Source organism: Electrophorus electricus, chromosome 17, assembly GCF_013358815.1.
Source record: "Electrophorus electricus isolate fEleEle1 chromosome 17, fEleEle1.pri, whole genome shotgun sequence".
Lineage (NCBI taxonomy): Eukaryota > Metazoa > Chordata > Actinopteri > Gymnotiformes > Gymnotidae > Electrophorus > Electrophorus electricus.
The window spans coordinates 12758341-12778716 of record NC_049551.1 but is presented as its reverse complement, the minus strand read 5'-3'; the positions used below and the strand labels follow the sequence as shown (position 1 = coordinate 12778716).

The following is a 20376-nucleotide window of genomic DNA, read 5'->3' as shown; positions in this document are numbered from 1 at the left end:
GGCCTACGCTGTTTAAAACAATGTGTAGCTACACATGGCGCAACCAACATATAACATTTAAATACAAATCATTTTATATTAAGAGAAGGGTTGAATATAACAAATAATAATAAATAACTGGTTAGTCAGATAACTGAATGAAAACGGCCTGTTATACAGCTTTGAAGGATTTCTTTCAGAATATAGGGTAACTATCGTTTTTGATGCTATACTAAATGGTGCTCTGATATCAGGTCACAGAACAAAACAACAGAGGTCAAAAAGCGATGCAATTACACAAAGCATATTAATCAAGAGTAAAGCACTTGCAATACGTTTCCGAAACGCAGTGCAAACTCACCGCAAAGCACTATAAGTATAAACTAAAAAATATACAAAACAAATACAAAAATTCGCGATTAAACAACTAGGGGCTTTGCACACAACTTACTTCTTCATATAAACCATGAAAAACATTTCACAACCTTAGTTCTGCTTAAAAATCAGACAGGATTCATCAAGATGTTGCTGTTTCTTGATAAATGTGAAATATAATCACACATTCATAGAATCCAATCATCATGTTCTGAAGTCTTAATTCTAAGACAACAGGTAAGGATATACCTTACTGATGTGAAAGGTTAACACTGTGACAGCTGCCCTTACTAAACGTAAGGGTATTTTCAGTCATGGTGAGGCGACATTTTACGACATACGTTTGGTTGTCCATCCCGATTTAGTGTCCCGCGACGCCAAAACTTCCGTTGCGTTGTGTGCAGCGATTCTGAATTTGCACCGCATTTCCGAAGTGAATACATGTGTTCTCAATTTGTATAGCGTTCGCTTTGATGAACATGTTTTGTAAATGGATCTCTATGGAAAATATGTCCACTGTGCAATAGTATCAAGGGTAGCTTTCAGCAATTGAGATAACTGGGACAGGGTCAGTTCATTTTAGCTAAATGCTTTTATTTCATGTTTGGACCATATTTCGATGTTTCTTCGTAAGGGAGGGTCGTCACAATTCCTTTAAGAAGATATAATTTAAAACAATGTTTGGGATTTGGCATAAACTATTCTATAGAACTATGCATTACACTTTGATTTTCATTTACGTTTGATTTGCTCCACGTTTCTCGAAACAAAAAGGCGAATAAAACGGAATAGTTTGCTAAATTATAAGAACTAGAGGTATCATTACCGAGACAAAGTTTTGACAATATGAGCTATTATGTCCTTTAGATGGCGCCAAAATCACGCCCAGTATGTGTGTGTGTGTGTGTGTGTGTGTGTACATATATACAATTATAAGCATTTAATAAGTTTTTTATTGACTTTTTTATTGACAAACACATCCAGTTTAAGCAAAGATCTACAGTGTTGACCCTTCTTTTTTAAGACTTCTGCAATTCGCCTTGGCATGCTGGATACCAGTTCTTGCCTGATTAGTGCTTGGAGTTGATCACAGTTTTTGTTTGTCCACCTTCTTTTTCCTCAATCCATGAATAACGAATGGTATCAAAACACCATCCAAGAGCAACTTCTGAGGAGCAATTGGATGACGAACAACGCTTTTTTTCTGTCATGACGGAGCAACATGTCACATGGCAAAAGTGGAGAAAAAAGTGGATCAGTGCACCTCACTGACGTGACGTGCTGCTTACGCAACATCTGCACTTACTTGGCTCACCCCTAACATGGAACATTAAGTCTAACAGGTCACAGGAATTACGACATCGATCTCACTTCAGAAGAGTGCAATCAAAGGAACAACTAAAATAACTTATCTAGCTAGTAAAGTGTCTGGCCCTGTACCTCATCTCTTTCATCCAACTAGCGTGCACGGCTGTTTACTTCATGTCAAGAGGATTTTTTATTGTCATTCCAGCTATATAGAAGCATAAAGTGAAATGAAATGTTAGTCCAGGAACATGGGGCAAAACAAAACAAGAACATAAGTATAAACAATTAATATGAAATACAGGATCAGTGATACCATATAGGGCAACACAGAGCAGCGCACAACACTGAGTAATGTGAGTGTCCCACAGGATACTTTGACATCATTTTTGCAGATACGCTTATAGCATACAGCAGCCACTGAGCGAACGTCTACTACTTCAGTGCAATAACAGCGTATTTGTTAAATGGAATATGATATTTGTTTTCGGTTTCTGGTAGTGGAGTCTGATGGAAAGAGGGAAGAAACTGTTGCACAGTCTGGTCTTTAACACCACACTGGACCTAATAATGACCAAATATTTAAAAAAGTGAAAGGACTGTAGGAGTAAATAACAAAAAGTGACACGCATATGGAACTATTCATATGAAAACCTATTAACTTGTGTACTATGTATTGCGAATGGAAGCTGCGCATGAATGACCACGTTCGGTTGCACGTGTGTTTTCACGTAACTTCTCACACAAGCATGCGTGTCTGAGCCGATGCTGACGTGTGAGCGTGTCCGACCAATGGTCGGGTTTTACAGCCATTCCCAACGTTATATTTCGTAACAAACACCTTTCAAATGTAGTTTATCCTAAATTCTAGACATTTTAATGCGAGTACATATGTCATAATATGCATTCTGATATACGATCGAAAGCTGAATTACACATTTAAGATTTAGAGCGTTAGAAATTCAGTATTTCGAACTGGTCCAATTGGAGCGCCGTGTTTGTTTTTATGCTAATACGAAAAACCTAAAAAGAAACAGTTTCAATGATCGATATATACCTTTTATCGGCAATTGTTTGTCATTTATTCTGCTTTGTATTAATTATATTGGTTCTGTTTTACATATATGTTCTTGATATATCGCCTCACCATGACTGAAAATACCTTTACGTTTGGTAAGTGCAGACGTCGCGTAAATAGCAAGTTACATCAGTGAGGTATATCCTTACCTGTTGTCTTAGAAATAAGACTTCAGAACATGATGATTGGATTCTATGAATGTGTGATTATATTCCGCATTTATCAAGGAATAGCAACGCCTTGGTGAATCCTGTCTGATTTTTGAGCTGGTTTAAAGAAAGGTTAAGGTTCTTCTTTTAGTGTAAATACTTAAGTCTGATTGTCTGTTGTTTCTCACATGTTCTTAATGAGTTATATTTTCAGTCACGCTGTGTAATATCATATATAACGTTTTCACTCAAAATCAGTATACGTTGTTTTGATATATTATTTACCAAAGATTTTGAGGAAGTGACGAGGTGGCCGAGTGGTTAAGGCGATGGACTGCTAATCCATTGTGCTCTGCACGCGTGGGTTCGAATCCCATCCTCGTCGCAACGTGACCATTTTTCCTCGTTGTAAAGTAACCCAGTAGATGTAAACTTGTACTTCCCAGACGATAGCAAGTAATACATCTTATTCAAATGTTATTCGGTTATTTTTTCGCTTTGATAAATATACAGCATGTAGTCTTCTACACGCATCCTCTAGGAATATATATAGAGCTCCTCTCTGCAGTGTTTACTTAATTTACTTTTTATTTGGTCCGAGCAGATGCCCCCAGGCACCCACTATGGTGTTACTATGGAGTACTATGATGTAGTGTGCAGACGATTATGTATGATAAATAGTAGAGAACATTACATAGAAAAAAGATTTGTTAGGCGGTGCTGTTAATGGCGCCGTGGCTTAGTTGGTTAAAGCGCCTGTCTAGTAAACAGGAGATCCTGGGTTCGAATCCCAGCGGTGCCTTTTGAGTTTAACGCAGAATTTGACACTTTCGCTATATTTATCCGTCGTGCTGTGACATTGAAACTACGTAACGGTGTCGACTGGAATGTCTGAACTAACATTTACAAATGACCAAATGTGTCCTTTCAGTTATGACATACCCAATGTGACCCTATTTTATCTATTTCTACGTTGTGTTGGACCATATATGCTATTAAGCTTCCAGGGTTTATATAGCTTCTAGTTTATATATACACGTATAGTTCTGTATTTTATTTCCTTTCATTGACTGACTGAGGAATCCATTAAGCTGCTATTTTCGGTTTCGATGTTCTTGCTAAGACGTTGTTGGAGAGCACGTTGTCGCCTCCCCTCGACTGAGAGGCGACAGTGCATTTTTAGACATTTTTAGACTCAACGCGCTTCAAATGAAAAAAGCGCTGCAATTGCACAAAGCGTGTTCATCAAGAGGACAATACGTGCGATGTGTTTTCGAAACCCACTACAAACCATTATAAATGATACATTTAAAAGAATACAAAACACTCTAAATCAAAACACAAAGCCACCGTTACCATATAAAATGCTGATTTCCGTGACTTATATTCTTATATGAAGCAATACGTTATACTTATACTACTTATAAAGCAGACAAGATTCATGAAGGTGTTGCTTTTCCTTGATAAATGTTGAATATAATCACAAATTCATAGAATCCAAACATCATGGTCTGAAGTCTTAATTCTAAGACAACAGATAAGGATATACCTCACTGATGCGAAAGGTTAACACTGCGACATCTGCCCTTACTAACGTAAGGGTATTTTCAGTCATGGTGAGGCGACATTTTACGACATACGTTTGATTGTCCATCCCGATTTCGTGTGCCGCGAAGACAAAATTTCCGTTGTGTACAGCGTGAATGCATCTGTATGGAAAATATGTTCACTGAGCAGTATAGTTTGATTATCCAAGGAAGCTTCCAGCAATTGAGGGAACTGTGAGAGGGTCAATTCATTTTAACAAAATGCTTTGATTTCTTTTTTGGACGATATTTCGATGCTTTATTTTGTATGGGAGGGTCGTCACAGTTTCTTGAAGAATTTAATTTAAAAACGTGATGGCAGCGGTGGGATTCGAACCCACGCCTCCGAGGAGACTGGAGCCTAAATCCAGCGCCTTAGACCGCTCGGCCACGCTACCTACACGGCCGTCTTTGAGATATCTGTCATGAGATATCAATCATCTGTCATGAGATATCAGTATTTAAAGATTTAAAATTCTTGTATTTTACTGTATTTTATTATGTTTTACCAGCTGAGTTAACGCCTGTCACCCTAAAGCGGTGGCATTTTAGCTTGGATAACTAACTACCTACCTAAAAACTGGTAGCTACCATTTTATTGAAACATCCTGAAACTAATTTTTATTATGTGTCTTATCAGTGGGAGCCACATGTGTTTACATATTCTTTACAATTTACTTCATAATTTACAGTGGAGAAATAATGCAAGTTTTACTGAAACAAAGTAAGCAGCAGCTAGCTAGTAATTAACTTGTAACTTGTTTGCTACTTTACACACTTCGAGCGATGCTAGCCTGGGGTGGATTAGCATAAAGGTATGGATTGTAAAGGTCCCTCCGGTACTCCTAAAGATCCTAGTCTGTGTGTGTAATCTGCAAGTTCCGCGTATTCGCTGGACATCCAGGACTAGCGTTGTGTCCACTCTCGTTTGCCATCTACATGACAGCAGGATTGTTTGGGAGTACTGCTGAAGAGACACTTCCCTTCACAGGCCTGGGGAGCCTCAATCAAGCAGTCAGGGTTACAGTCACACTTCATCCTTTTTAAAAAATTTTTTTAAATTATGGCATTTTTGCGGGGCTGCGGGTGTCTAGGTCAGCATGGGTGGAGCAGGAGCTGCCCCGAGTTTACACCCTGGGTGATAGCGTGGATCACAGGCAACAGGAATTGCCCCAGAGGGTAGATACACTATATGAGGCTTACAGAGGGGGTCTTTGGGATTGCAGAGGTGCGTAACATCTGGAGGCTTGGTATGGGCTGGAGGCGGGGGCTTCGTGGCTGGGCGAGGCAAAAGAGATTGGGTGGTCTTGGGAAGCCGGAGCCCAAGAGCATTCTGGTATTTAGATGCATCAGGGCCATAGACGTGCTCTAGATGCCGCATTTGCTGGTACAGCATTCGGATCCTGTCAACTTCGTAGAGCTGTTAGAGAGCAGGAAAGCAGATGATGAACTCAGGTGTTCAAATTCAGGGCAAACGCTGAATGTGCCTGTGTTGGTGCCCTCCAGGACTGGAGTCAGACTAGAGTCAGACATTGTTTGGCAATACAACACCTCAGATTAGAAGATGCTTGCACCCACCCCAACCACAAACAATTCACAGGCAACATCGCTTAAAGTCTGAGAAGTCTTCCACTGACCCCCTCGGAATGGCCGATGCTGCTGTAGAAACGGTAGTAGGCCTGGAAGTTAGGGTCCTTGTGGTACCACTTGGGGTCAGCATTACGCTGGGGTCGTGAGTGTGTGAGGAAATTATGGGCTTGGGATGAATCAATGCTCACAGTGTCCACAGTGGGCCTGGAAACTGAAATATAGCGCATCACTGTACATAGCAAATTCATCAAATTCAAAAGTTAATTTCAATTAACTCTAGTTTGGATACATGAAATAACTTTGTCCAAGGAATTTTAGGCATGTACTGATTTTGACATTAATAGGAAAATTATTTCTAAAAAGTTATTAAAAATTCTTTGAAATTATACAAGGTACCAGCTACACTGTACAGCAGAGAACATGTGAATATGAATGTAATCTCACAAAGCAATGCTGATGTGAAATTAATTTAATAGTATTATTTTTCACTTCTTTGACCTTTTTATTTTTATGAACTACTTCTTGAAATGTTTTTACTGATTGCCATGCACACCCTGAAATTTCATGCACACATTAAAATGTCCTCCCAAAATGCAATTTGTATTATTTTTATTAAAATGATTAGTATTACATTTAATAAAGTTAGTAGTATTAAAATGTAAAATACTACCTTAATAAAGTTAGTAATATTAAAATGACAAATACTACCTTAATAAAGTTAGTAGTATTAAAATGACAAATACTACCTTTATCAATGATCTTTAAGAGTGAGGTTGTCTGTAGAACTAAATGAGAGGAAATTATTATTAAAGTTACGCAAACAATTGTAACTTAAAGTTACAGAAAAAAAAAAGGTTGAATAACTTACTTGGCAATATTAAGATACACGAGAGAGCCCCAAATATAAACTTTAAGGAGGACATCTTTGATACCTGCAGAAAGTTATGAAACTGATTCTATTAGTGTTACATAATATGAAAATGATTATATTTCCTATGAAGAATAGGTGCATATTGCCAGATTTATGCCACTGCATGAGTAGAAGCAGTATGGTCTGTTGTGATAGTTGTTAAGTGATGGCTACTAAATTGTACTCAGTCATAACTGTAAGTTGCTTTGGATAAAAGTGACAGCTAAATGCCATAAACGTAAATGTGCTATGCATTGTTACTAACACCTGTTCTTATAGATCACCTACAACTAGAATCAGTGACTAATAGGTTTTCCAACTGTTACCCACCACCGTGCGTGACTCTTAACATGAACACAGAGCCCAAATAAACCAAATAGAAAGTCCAGATCTTACCTTTGCCTATGCTCCTTTATCAGTATGTTGGTATAAAAGGGTAGAAAGCCTAAATACCTGAAAGTGGAGCACTGATGATTATGCTCACTATTCTTATTGGCTGTGGAAGTTGGGTTGCTCCTACCCAGTAGTTAACACTGCCCACTTCTGGGAACACAAACAGGGGGCAAACTGTTTGTGCCTCATTAAACACAACCCACTTTACACAATAAGAAAAGCCAGACTTCAAACAGATCTAAAACACTATAAACATATTTTAAAAGTATCTGCAGCCATTTATGAGAATTTCTGAGATCACAGATCTCTTGCCTATTCAGTTCATTGATGCAGTGCAATAGTCACTATGTTAGGCCTCGCTACCCACCGTGATGCCGTAAACATACAGAGGTGGATGCTGTGGTTATTAGCGCACACGATTCCGTCCTGCCTGCTGTCTGGTCTGACTGATTGTTCGGATGTGTTTTAACAGTTAACGGTTGTGCAATGGCCCCTATCTTTACAGGATGAGATTGCAAAGCTTCAAAATCCAACCCTTCTCCCCAGAGAAACAGCTGGACGTTCAGACTTAAACATCTGGCCTTGTGCTTAAACAAAGAGAAATCCATTTTTGGTATATACTCATATAATTTAATCACGTCTTCTGTGGCACTTGTGTTGTGCAAATCAAATTCTTAATACGGCTATGCGTAGTGGATTAAAATGACATTAGAAGTATACGTAATGTATGTACAAAAAACGAAAAAGTCCATGGGCATGGTGGAGCACATGCGTGATCCCGAGTTGAATGTAGAGATGGCAGAAGGAAGTAAGAGGTTTCACAAACAGGTGTGACTGCAGATACCAGGAATGCAAACCTGACCCACGGCAAGGGTTGCTTATGGTGCTAATGACCCACTGCACTGGGTTAATAACAGTGATCAAATAGTCTCTTCTAATAATATGTCATGTACAATGCTCTCTTATTAGTTTCATCCCATGCTTTGCAAATATGCATTGCACCCAGCAGCCTTAAGAACAGAGGGGGCAGTCAGTTGATTTGGTATAGCCGAAAAGCTCTAAATCAGAATATAGACTATAGGACCAGATCCCACTAACCTACAGAAACAGACCTCTGTTTGGTTTGAAAGATCAGCTTTATGAAACCATAGAATTCATAAAAATAAATGATTCAAATGGAATCTAAAAGGCACTTCACTTGGAAAGGAAAGGAATCTTGGTCAAGGTGGTCCATATATAATATACTTACCGACCAGGATGCCTGTATGTTAATTCATTCAGAGAGCAAACCAGGCTATAAGTGATGTTTTTTCTAGATGCTTTAGAACATTCAATCAGCCATTTTTTGCCACTGTGATTATTTTCTGGTCAGATAAATGTGGCATGCATATACCAAACACGTCAACACAGTAGGACAGCTTTGGTCTGCTCTGAAACCATGTCAGCACACGGACTGGTGTACACTTGTCCTAACCTGTCATGCGAGTGGTAGGTGGTTTTTCTTTGGTGAACTGACAAGAAACATTTCTCTATTTGTTTGTGCACCTTGTAATGGGCATCTATATTTCAAACGAAATCTAATCTATGTCCTCACATAAGGGTATTCATTCTTGTGCTTTTCACAACTCTTGATTTTTTATATTTTTATATATAACATTTCAGATGTGTTTGATTACATGAATTGTTTAATATACACTGCCTGGCCAGTCACACACTCTAATGTTTCATTGGACCACCTTTAGCTTTGATTACGGCACGCATTCGCTATGGCATCGTTTCCACAAGCCTCTGCAATGTCTTAACATTTATTTCTGTCCAGAGTTGCATTAATTTTTTCCAAGAACTTGTATTGATGATGGGAGATTTGGACCACTGTGCAAAGTCTTCTCCAGCACATCCTAAAGATTTTCATTGTACTCTGTGGTGGCCAGTCCATGTGTGAAAATGATGTCTCATGCTCCCTGAACAACTTGGAATCTTGGAATATGCCCGTGCCAACAGGGAAGAAAAAATCCATTGATGGAATAACCTGGTCGTTCAGTATATTCAGTTAGTCAGCTGACCTCATTCTTTGGGCACATAACATTGCTGAACCTAGAACTGACCAACTGCAGCAACCGTAGGTCATAGTACTGCCCCCACAGGCTTGTACGGTAGGCACTAGGCATGATGGGTGCATCACTTCAGCCGCCTCTCTTCTTACCCTGATGTACTCATCACTCTGGAACAGGGTAAATCTGGACTCATCAGACCACATGACCTTCTTCCATTGCTCCAGAGTCCAATCTTTATGCTCCCTAGCAAATTGAAGCCGTTTTTGCTGGTTAGCCTCACTGACACGTGATTTTCTTAAGGCTACACAGCTGTTTAGTCCCAATCCCTTGAGTTCCCTTCGCATTGTGCGTGTGGAAATGCTCTTACTTTCACTATTAAACATATCCCTGAGTTCTACTGTTGTTTTTCTACAATTTGATTTCTCCACACGTTTAAGTGATCGCCGATCACGATCATTCAAAAAATTTTTACGTTCACATTCCTTCCTAGAAGATGATGTTTCTCCACTGTCCTTCCACTTTTCAATAATGCGGTGGACAGTTCTTAACCCGATTTTAGTAGTTTAACAATCTCCTTAGATGTTTTCTCTGTTTTATACATGCCAATAATTTGACCCTTCTGAAACAGATTAATATCTTTTCCACGACCACGGGATGTGTCTTTCGAGATGGCTGTTCAACAAATGAGAAGCTACTCACTGCATCAGTTAGGGGTAAATAACTTGTTGCCATCTGAAACATAATCACCCATGCAGTAATTATCCAATGGGAGGCTCTTACCTATTTGCTTAGTTAAATCCAGGTGGTGACCTTTTTTTTGGGCCAGGCAGTGTAGTTTGCAGCTGCATTGCTACTTTGTTTTTGTTTTTGTTTTTTTATTGTAGCTTAGAGATTCATTTTAACTCAGGCCTTCTTTAGTACCACAGTGTCTTGACTGACTGATTAACTTGATTATCTCACCAGGAGAAATGCTTCTTGGACAACTCACAACTGCATCATACAATCTACTATCATTGCACTCATTAGTGACATAACAACAACTGCAAGAAAAGAAAAACATCCGCACACACATAACTCACCTAATAAAACTGAGAAGTGTAACAGATCAAAAAGTTCAAAGTTTGGTTTATTCGTCACATACATAGTCATACACAGTATAACTCGCAGTGAAATGGTGGAGAGTGCTCTGTCCAAACTGAGGAAAAGAAAACAGGGGTGCATAGAGAAATATAGATATTCTCTATATGTGAAATATATATATGCAAAGATAAATATATATATTCTATGTATGTACAAAATATATTAACAATGTATGTACAATATATGTATATTGTGATTATACACACAATGTACAATGTATATGGTTGTGTATATATGTACACAATCTACAGAATGTACAGATCCATTTTGTATAATAACATATCTACAGTTGTTGTGTAACAATGTAATTGAATATAAATATATATATACAGATATACAGTTATGCTACATGGTGGTAGTGGTCCCCACAGTTTATCAGTTTCCCTGATTCAGGGCCTGAATGGCCTGTGGGAAGAAGCTCCTCTTCAGCCTCTCTGTCTTGGTCTTCAGGGAGCGAAAGCCCCTCCCTGACCTCAACAGAGAGAAGAGTCTATTGTTGGGATGGGTGGGGTCCTTCACAATCCTCCTGGCCTTGGTCTGGCACCGCTTGTAATAGACGCTCTGCAGGTCAGGAAGTTTCGAGTGAGTGATGCACTCTGCTGAACGCACCACCCTTTGGAGTGCTTGTCTGTCCTGCTTGGTGCTGTTCCCAAACCAGACTGTGATGTTCCCCGTGAGGATGCTCTCGATAGTGCAGGTGTAGAGGTTCCGCAGTACCTTGGAGGGCAGTCTGAAGTCCCTTAGGCGTCTGAGGTGGTAAAGACGCTGACGAGCCTTCTTTGCCAGGGAGCTGGTATGGCGGGACCAGGACAGGTCCTGCGAGATGTGAACACCAAGGTACCTGAAACTATCTACTCTCTCCACCGTGGTTCCACTGATCCTCACAGGTTGGTAGTGCCGCTCCTGCTTCTTGCTGCAATCCACAATCAGATCCTTTGTCTTACTGACGTTTAGGAGGAGATTATTTTCCTGGCACCAGTTTTCCAGGTGTTTAATCTCCTCCAGGTAGGCCCTCTCGTCGTTGTCCGAGATCAGACCCATGACAACGGTGTCGTCAGCAAACTTGACAATGATGGTGGAGCTGGAAGTGGCTGTGCAGTCGTAGGTGTGCAGTGAGTAGAGCAGGGGGCTTAGGACACAACCCTGAGGAGCTCCAGTGCTGAGGGTGAGGGTGGATGAGGCGCAGTTGCCCACCCGTACTGATTGTGGTCTGTCTGTTAGGAAGTTGGAGATCCAGTCGCACAGGGATGTATGCAGTCCTAGATCCCCCAACTTAGTAGTGAGTAGGGAGGGGATGATAGTGTTAAATGCTGAACTGTAGTCGACAAATAGCATTTTAACATAATTTCCCCTCCCTGTAGATATGAAAGAGTTCCTCAGCCTATTCAGTCTACACACTGGCATTCTAAATCTCCTGCTTGAAAGGCGAAGGTTATGCTCTGGAAACAGAGCATAATCCAGATCAGAAATAATCTTCTTGCCAGTCCAATAGCGGACTGCTCATAGATTGCATTAAGAGAGGAATACTAACTACCTCCAATGACTATCCAAGCAGTTTTAACACCAATGACTAATTAGTTCTTTAGCTGTGTTGAAAGATCGCCAAAGCAAACTGAAATGTCCTATTTTAGAATGCTCTCTAGTATGGCCTTATAGAACAGATTCATAAGCTTCTGAGACACTCTGAAGCTTCTGAGTCTTCTCAGAAAAATACAATCTTTGCTGCAGTCTGGCAGAGAGATACTCCACATGCATTGACCAACCAATTACTTATAGGATGAGACCTGAGGTATAATATTATTGTGAATGAGCACCGGTCTGTGTCTCCCAATTCTCTTTGGGCCAAAGACAATCTCTTTTGTCTTCTTAACATTCAGATCAAGGTGGTTACTATTACACCATTCCACAAATCCCTGAATCAAAAATAATTTGTAAAATAATTTGTAAGGCTTCCGTTTTTCCATGTCAAGTTCAGAATTGTGGTATCATCTGAAAACTTAAACAAAAAATTATCCGAGTGCATACGCCAACGATCATTATTGTAAAGTGGAAACAATAATGCGGAACTAATGCACCCCTGCATTACATTTACATTTACATTTACATTTACGGCATTTGGCAGTTGCTCTTATCCAAGCAACTTACAAAAGTGCTTTGTCATTTACTCATAGAATATATCCTATCCAGTACAGTAGGTTAGAGTTCAAGATACCAATTAACTTAATATAGGAATCACTGCTGATGCCTAGAAGTGCAAAATACATATAAGCTCTATCTCAGACAGCAATCAGTGAAATAAACAATAAGTACTAGAGTTTCAGTTAGTCAACAAAGGAGCAGTGAACATCAGTGCAATAAACAATACCCTACAATACGTAGTTTGAAAAGGGGCTCCAAGGGACTCTGCTGTTTGGACAGCAAGCGGACGTTTGTTCATCTAGGAGCCAGAACACAGAATAGTCTCGATGCTTGTCTTCCATGAGAATTGAATCATGGTATTTCAAGCCGAGCTTTATTCAAGGTTCTAAGTACTCGAGGTACGGATTGGGCTTTGACCATTGACCTCATGTATGGAGGGGCTGGTCCATTTTTGGCTTTGTAGGCAAGTATCAAGGTTTTAAATCTGAAGCTACTGCAAGCCAATGAAGGGAGCGCAACAGCAGAGTGAAGTGTGAACTTCAGAAGATTGAAGACCAGTCGTGCTACTGCATTCTGTAGAGGTCTGATGGCTCTTGGAGGAAGACCAGCAAGTAGCGAGTTGCAGCAGTCTAGCTTTGAGATCACAAGACACTGCACAAGCACCTGGGCAGCTTCCCGTGAGAGAAAGTGCCGAATCCTTTGCATGTTACGAAAGAGAAACAAGGGAAGTAGATCTCTTGAGGTCATCTAGAACAGAGTGGAAGGAATGGGATCCAGTGGACATGTAGTCGGATTACTGGAAGTCAGGAGTTGAAGTTTTGTCTGCGCATTAGGCTTGTATTTAAGGTTTTCACATCTGAGAGACATCCATTAACTTTAACCTGCTGTGTGCAATTTGATAAGAAAGAATAATACTACCTTACAATAAAATAATTAATTCTCATATCTTGCATTTTTGTTGATCAGCAGATGGAGTTGCACTGTAATAAAAGCAGAACTAAAACCAATAAACAATATACGAGCATAAACTGTGTGGTTATCAATATGTTTTAAAATCATATGCATCAGGTTACCAATAGTATCATCCCTGTCCCTTTTATGCCTGTATACAAACTGAAAAGGACCTAAAATACTGTTGACCTCTGCATTAAGTTTAGAGACAATACACCTTTCTAAGCACTTTGCCAAAGCAACAGGTCGGAAATGATAATTTTCTTTCTAGCAAGTTTTTTTAATGTATTTATTAATTTATTTGTTTTGAAACTGGAATAATGATGGAATGTTTCCAGATATTGGGAACAGGGACTGTACCATAAACTGATCAATCACTAATACTAATCTTGAGCTCATCACTCTTCAATTTGTGATCATACTCCTGTGCAGAGGGAGCATTTCCTAAACTGAATCAACAAAAATGTATTTAATTTATTAGCTTTCCACACCTTATTCACTGTACTAACACATCTCCTTCTTGTATCCATATTACTCATAGCCTTTAATATTTGCCACAATTCCCTGGAATTCTTAAAATAACACTCTTCTTTGATTTTCTTTTTGTACGCATTCTTGGCCTCCCTCAGTTTGACATTAAGCTTTTTTCTGAACACTCTTCACCTGACCATGGTTATTCTTCATAAAAGCCACCTTTTTACGATTGATACGATCCTTAATTTCCTTTGTAACATAAGGCTTGTCGTTAGCGTAAACTGAAATAACCTTTTTGGGAGCACATTGTCAATGCAATAATTCATGTTATCAGTAACGGCCACTGCTGCATTACGCATGTCCTGCTTGTGAAAAATATCCCAGTCCGTGATCATGAAACAGCATCCTTTCGGTGTGCACTGCTGGGGTTATTATTATGCACTGTTGTGTTTTTTTTACTCTTGATCACTAGGTGGCAGTAGCAATTCACAGATCCCGACGATCTTAGCATTCACGAAGAAACATTGCCGGTTGTTTACAACGATAGTGTGTCTCGCTAGCTAGCAGGTAAATAAACAAAGCTAGCTAATGACCGTTAGTTTTCGACACTATATCTGTATGTTGTGCTTTCCGTAAGATAATAATTTGGACGATAACAAGTACAGCTATGATACAGCTAGCTGTAGTTGTGATACCGAGGAAGATGGCTGCTTACACATGAGCTATCTAGCTAGTTTACCAGGTCACTAACGGGGAAATTGACACAAATACTCCCACAGCGTGGGTTGAAAAAAATGATTTCTCAAGTATTCATTTTGTCCTCACAAGGCGACCATCTAATATACAAAGACTGTATCCTAATGCATTATTCGCAGGAGAATAGCCTTGATCTGTATTGCTACTTAAGTAAGGTATGCCATTGCTATATTAGCTTTAGGTGCACTGTGTGTTTTAAATCTTTCTTGACTCTCTGTATCAGTCCGCGGGGAAGCGGGGAAAGATTCAATCAACATGTTCTACGAGATGGTTACAAGCCTGAGTGGTGCCCAGCCTCCTGTGGTCATGGTGATATCGTGTGTGTGTGTGTGTGTGTGTGTGTGTGTGTGTGTGTGTGTGTGTGTGTGTGTGTGTGTGTGTGTGTGTGTGTGTGTGTGTGTGTGTGTGTGTGTGTGTGTGTGTGTGTGTGTGTGTGTGTGGCGATTGCAAATAATCACAGTGAAACTTGTTGGGATAACCATTTTGCTTTCGGTTCAATGTCCCCAGAGGAACAAAAATTTGAACTTCATCCATGTCAGACATAGTGGACTTTACTGGGTCGTGTCTACCAAGGACAACCCATCTCCCTTCACCATTATCGAGTTTCTTAACAGGTAAGCAGCAGAAGCTTTAGGCTTTCCCCCACAGCAGTCCTGGTGTTCTTCAACCATTCATCTAATTAATAAGCTGTTGTTCAGTTTGTGTCTACAAGACACAGTTGACATAAACAGACATTACACAAATATCTATGGCTGGTGATTCCTGTGGGCATGGTTATTATTTACAAGCAAGACATTTTTGCAGTCCAGATCAGCTGACAGTTACATCTCCTGGCTATGACTTCTGACACCATAACACCATGATTTCTGTTATTATACCAGTGGCGTTAAAATCTTAAATCTTTTGTCAGCTTAAAAAAACAATTCTCAGTATGATCCGTCTGTCATATCTGTGACCACTTATATATGCTAATTTATCATGTGGTTAAAATGAGTTTTTATGAGGTATTGGTTTAAAGATTTCTTGTCTGGTTAAGAATGTTTCCTTGTATCCAGTGATTGTTTCTACCAAGAAGCAACACCTTTGACATCATTTTGTTCCCACTTGTGCAGACGTGGCCGTTTGACCTGTGTGCTACTATTGCAGCCTTTTTAGTCATGGGGATTCTGTATCCTTCAGTCATGGGATTGGTGCAGAAGTCGATGTTTTAATGTTTGGTGTCCTAGGCTTGCAGCTCTAACTAAGGACTATTGTGGGAGTCTGAGTGAGAAGTCTGTCCGGATGAACTTTGCTCTGATTTATGAGCTGCTGGATGAGATGGTGGTCAGTGTTATGTTAATGTGACATGCATTCACTTTCATTCATATTAAAACATTTATTGTCCAAACACTTTGTCTCTTTTCATTCATTATTGTCTCTTTTCTTCTCAAACCACCTTTTTCTTTTTGACTCTGAACGTTAGGACTACGGCTACATACAGACAACCTCTACTGACATCCTGAAAAACTTCATCCAGACAGAGGCAGTGACCTCCAAACCCTTCAGTCTTTTTGACCTCAGCAATGTTGGTCTGGTAAGACTTTTTTTTTTTAATTATAATCTTTTTCACCCAGAGACAATGACAGTTTACATGCAGCCAGCACTTGAGAGCAGGCATTCTCACACACTTTATTGAGCACACCCACATGGCTAAGAGGTGTTTGGGAGTATGAATTCTGTTCACGCGACCAGTCTCATTCCTTCCTCAGTTTGGAGCTGAGACCCAGCAGAGTAAGGTGGCTCCTAGCGCTGCTGCTAGCCGGCCCATCGTGGCCAGTCACGGGGAGCAGGTAAGTGCTGTTCCTCTCTTCAGACGCCAGAAAAGCATTTTAGAGTGACTGACGCAATGTGACTGCTGGAAGAATGATGCACAGCTGAAGTTTGGTTCTGGTCTATGGGAGTTACGCGTGTTACATTACATATGTGTGCAGTATATGCCAGTAGGCCCCATTTAACTGCTGCTCACACACCTAACGCAGGTTATTTTCGTCTAATTTCATACCAGATCAAAATGAATGAATTAAGAGATTTTGTTTGTTTTTTTTGTTTTTTTTAAAGGTGTTCTGCTAGCATAAATAGTGCACAGTCATTTCTTGGCCACAGCTGGTGAACGATGCCCAATGTCATTTGATTTGTGTCTGATGCATCTTGGGATACCTGTACTGAATCATGTCAGTGTGCAGTGTGCTTTACAAGTTACAACAGACTTGAAAGTTAAAATCACTCCTGAAGTGCAGAACAGAAGTATTTAAGTTCTGGTTGAAAGCTGCACACCTGTAGTGATTTTTTTTTTATCACCCAATTAATTTTACCTGCTGGTTTGAGTTCATTAGCAAGTCCAGATGGTTAAAATGAAATCCAAGAGATGACTTTTACTTGCTGAACCTGAAAATTCCCTTTTGATTAAAATGACCATGCTGCCACTGTCTTGAATTTATTAATGAATAATCCTAATTGTGTGTCTGTGTGTGGGTGTGTGTGTGTGTGTGTGTGTGTGTGTGATCATGCAGGGAGGGAAGAATGAGATCTTTGTGGATGTGGTAGAGAGGCTCTCTGTTGTAATCGGCTCCAATGTGAGTAGCACGCTTTCATGGCCTGTTTGGATGACTCTGAGCTAGCCAGAACCATCAGTGATGGTTTTTAAACCTGTCTGTCTGCTTCCTGCTGTTCACTCCCTGCTCTTTCTAGGGAGTTCTCATGAAGGCAGACGTGGAGGGAGAGATCAGAGTAAAATGCTATCTACCGACCTGTTCAGGTGCACTACCCAAAACAATTTGAAAGTAAATACATAATAGTTTGTACTCTCCCTTCTCAACCTGTGCTTCTCACACATTGTACTGTGCAGAGATGAGGATTGGCCTCAATGAGGAGTTCAGTATAGGAAAGTCTCAGCTGAGAGGTAAACTTACCTAGTCTGGGAACAAATAATGAATTGGGGCTTCTGTTGACTGTTTACTGACAGTTTTTTAAAAATGTGTTTGGTCCCCTCTGTGCCAGGCTATGGGGCAGCTGTGCGTGTTGATGAGTGCAGTTTCCACCAAGCCGTGAAACTCGATGAGTTTGATACCTACAGGATTTTGAAAGTCTGTCCCAGCCAAGGAGAAGTAAAGACAAATACGCACGCGCGCACACACACACACACACACACACACACACACACACACACACAATATTCTATTAAAAGACAAAGCAGGAAAAACAGGTGTGTATTTATGTGTGTGTCAGCAAACCCTGATGCAGTACCAGCTGAGTGATGAGCTGCCCTGCGCCCCCCCCTTCCGACTCTTCCCTACAGTGGAGAAGGATTATGGGAGCAGGTACTCGGCCTGCATGGCTCCTGATCCTCCCTTAACGTTGACAGCGCAACACGGACCAGCACATTTCTGTAACAAAGACGAAACATGTCCCTCATAGTCACCCTCCTTTTTCCCATAGGCTTCTAATCTTCCTCAAACTACGCTGTGATTTGCCACCTAAAAGGTATGTTAACGATGTCCAGTGTGTACTTGTGCATATTTGGCTTAAGACAAACCTCACGACGTACAGTGTTAGAATGACATGTGGCTCATTTTTATCGGGAGAATGTAAAGTGTGCCGCCCGTTCAATTCTTTTTCTGCAGTGTCGCTATAAATGTCTCCGTCACTGTGCCTGTCCCAAAGGGTTCCTTAAGGTATGGGGAAAAAATATATAATCTCACCATTGTAATATGTGCATCTCACCACGTAGCTGACATTTGTAGGCATCTCTCAAACCGTTGCTCGCGCCCTCCTCCTGTTCAGCCTGTCGCAGGAGCTGAGCAGTCCGGAGCAGTCTGCCGAGCTGCAGCCCAGGAGTAAGGCCGTGCTGTGGACCATCCCGCGATTCCCCGGAGGAGCTCAGCTCTCTGCTGTCTTCAAGGTCACACTGGGTTTTAATGCAGTATTCCAGCATGGAATATACTCAGTGTGATATTTCAGTGTGGAATACTGTGGTATTGCCATGTGGAATACAGTCAGCACGGTATTCCCACGTGGAATATACTGTGGCATTCCAGCATGGACTATACTCAGTACGGTATTCCATCTTGAAATACAGTCAGTGCTGACCAATTCACAGGTATTCCAGTGTGGAATACACTCATCTTCGTATTCCAGCATGGAATACAGGCAGTCCAAAATTTTTCTAAATGCTCCTACTTAAGACCATCAGTAACCATTCAAAATACACTCGCTTATAACTTGCTTATAACTCGCTTATAACTCGCTTCTAAGTGATATGCAGGCATTTATGAACATGCATATATCTGACCACTGGTGGTGTTTACAACAATGACACTGGTGTTGTTTATATATGTTTATATATGTTTATATATTATTTATAAACAGATTATATATGTTATCTGAAGGACCTTAAACTTGTTACTAGGGCTTCAAGAACCTTAAACCAATACTGACTCTTCCCATAGGTGGAGGTTCCAAGGCTTAGTTCCGCCTCTCTCTTGGAGGTGGGTCCCATCAGTATGAGCTTCGAGTTGCCCAAGTACACCTGCACAGGACTTCAAGTGCGCTTCCTGCGTCTCTCCCCGACCCAGCCAGGACTGTCGCAGCGCTGGGTCCGCTATGTCACACACTCCGACTCCTACACCATCCGCATCTGACCCTGCCCTCGCACTTACACATTCAACACAGGCACAGGACCAGCGCTGAAAATGCCACACGGAGGGATGTGTCTGTCTGTAGCAGGAGTCTTCCACAGTTACTGTGGAGTCTCGTTATTTAGGAAGAAGTCACATTCACAGTCATTTAGCCAGTGGGGTTGTTGGTGACTTGGAATATAGTTGTGTAAAGTGGGTTTTTTTTTTTTTTTATGTACTTGTTTGTACCTTATTGAAAACATCAGTGGACAGACCGTTTCTTTAACAGTGCAAACAGTTTTTTTAGCTTTGATCCAGTTGCCTCAAATAAGATACTGTATGCAAATTAAAGAACCAACAATCACACACACACAGTTTGCACAGTTTTTGTCTTGCAACAACAGTAATAACCACTTATTACTAAGTGTTTATTTTTAGATACTTAATTTTGTAGCCTTTGGTTTGGTCTTTTTTTGTTTGTTTGTATTTGGTTAAGAGTAGCTCTGCTAAAGTGAACTCTATAACTTTCTGGTGGTATGTGGGCCTCGCAACAATGGATTAAGCCCTGTATTGGGTGATGCTTCTGCTGTCTCCATCTGGATCAATATAGTTATGGCTATCTAAACATGTTAGCTCCAATAGTAAGTTTTTAAAGGTGTCATATTAAGGAATTAACTATATTGTACATTTAATCATACTCACTGACTGTCTGGAATGTCTCCCCTTTAACTCGGTGATGTTAAGGTTGCTTGTAGTTGAGCGCACAGGCCATTCCAAATGAATGAATGGAACTGACCTGACCATCAATCCGGGCGCTGTCTGCTCACTTTCTCCCCTTGCTAGGA

General features: G+C 40.4%; 2 protein-coding genes and 6 non-coding genes across 8 annotated transcripts; 4 read left to right on the top strand and 4 right to left on the bottom strand.

Moving 5' to 3' along the window:
- Positions 1 to 481: 481 nt before the first annotated feature.
- On the bottom strand, positions 482 to 614 carry LOC113580637. Its single transcript, XR_003410986.2, has one exon. It is a non-coding gene; the product is annotated as a U8 small nucleolar RNA (small nucleolar RNA).
- A 2249-nt stretch (positions 615 to 2863) lies between these two features.
- LOC113580638 lies at positions 2864 to 2996 on the top strand. Its single transcript, XR_003410987.2, has one exon. It is a non-coding gene; the product is annotated as a U8 small nucleolar RNA (small nucleolar RNA).
- Positions 2997 to 3189: 193 nt separating this feature from the next.
- trnas-gcu lies at positions 3190 to 3271 on the top strand. Its single transcript has one exon. It is a non-coding gene; the product is annotated as a tRNA-Ser (tRNA).
- A 343-nt stretch (positions 3272 to 3614) lies between these two features.
- trnat-agu lies at positions 3615 to 3688 on the top strand. Its single transcript has one exon. It is a non-coding gene; the product is annotated as a tRNA-Thr (tRNA).
- Positions 3689 to 4313: 625 nt separating this feature from the next.
- Positions 4314 to 4446, bottom strand: LOC113580639. The gene has a single exon (XR_003410988.2). It is a non-coding gene; the product is annotated as a U8 small nucleolar RNA (small nucleolar RNA).
- A 342-nt stretch (positions 4447 to 4788) lies between these two features.
- Positions 4789 to 4870, bottom strand: trnal-uag. Its single transcript has one exon. It is a non-coding gene; the product is annotated as a tRNA-Leu (tRNA).
- Positions 4871 to 5562: 692 nt separating this feature from the next.
- and3 (actinodin3) lies at positions 5563 to 6289 on the bottom strand. The gene is made up of 2 exons (XM_035535790.1): positions 6110 to 6289; positions 5563 to 5892 (listed from the first exon to the last, which is right to left on the bottom strand). The coding sequence occupies exons 1-2, from the start codon at positions 6287 to 6289 to the stop codon at positions 5563 to 5565; spliced, it is 510 nt and encodes a 169-aa protein (XP_035391683.1).
- An 8337-nt stretch (positions 6290 to 14626) lies between these two features.
- On the top strand, positions 14627 to 19901 carry ap4m1 (adaptor related protein complex 4 subunit mu 1). Its single transcript, XM_027031264.2, has 15 exons — positions 14627 to 14975; positions 15103 to 15188; positions 15387 to 15493; positions 16106 to 16202; positions 16342 to 16452; positions 16628 to 16708; positions 17429 to 17491; positions 17607 to 17673; positions 17764 to 17817; positions 17916 to 18022; positions 18144 to 18235; positions 18354 to 18398; positions 18539 to 18589; positions 18699 to 18816; positions 19364 to 19901. The coding sequence occupies exons 1-15, from the start codon at positions 14918 to 14920 to the stop codon at positions 19553 to 19555; spliced, it is 1329 nt and encodes a 442-aa protein (XP_026887065.2). The 5' UTR covers positions 14627 to 14917; the 3' UTR covers positions 19556 to 19901.
- The last annotated feature ends 475 nt before the right edge of the window (positions 19902 to 20376 follow it).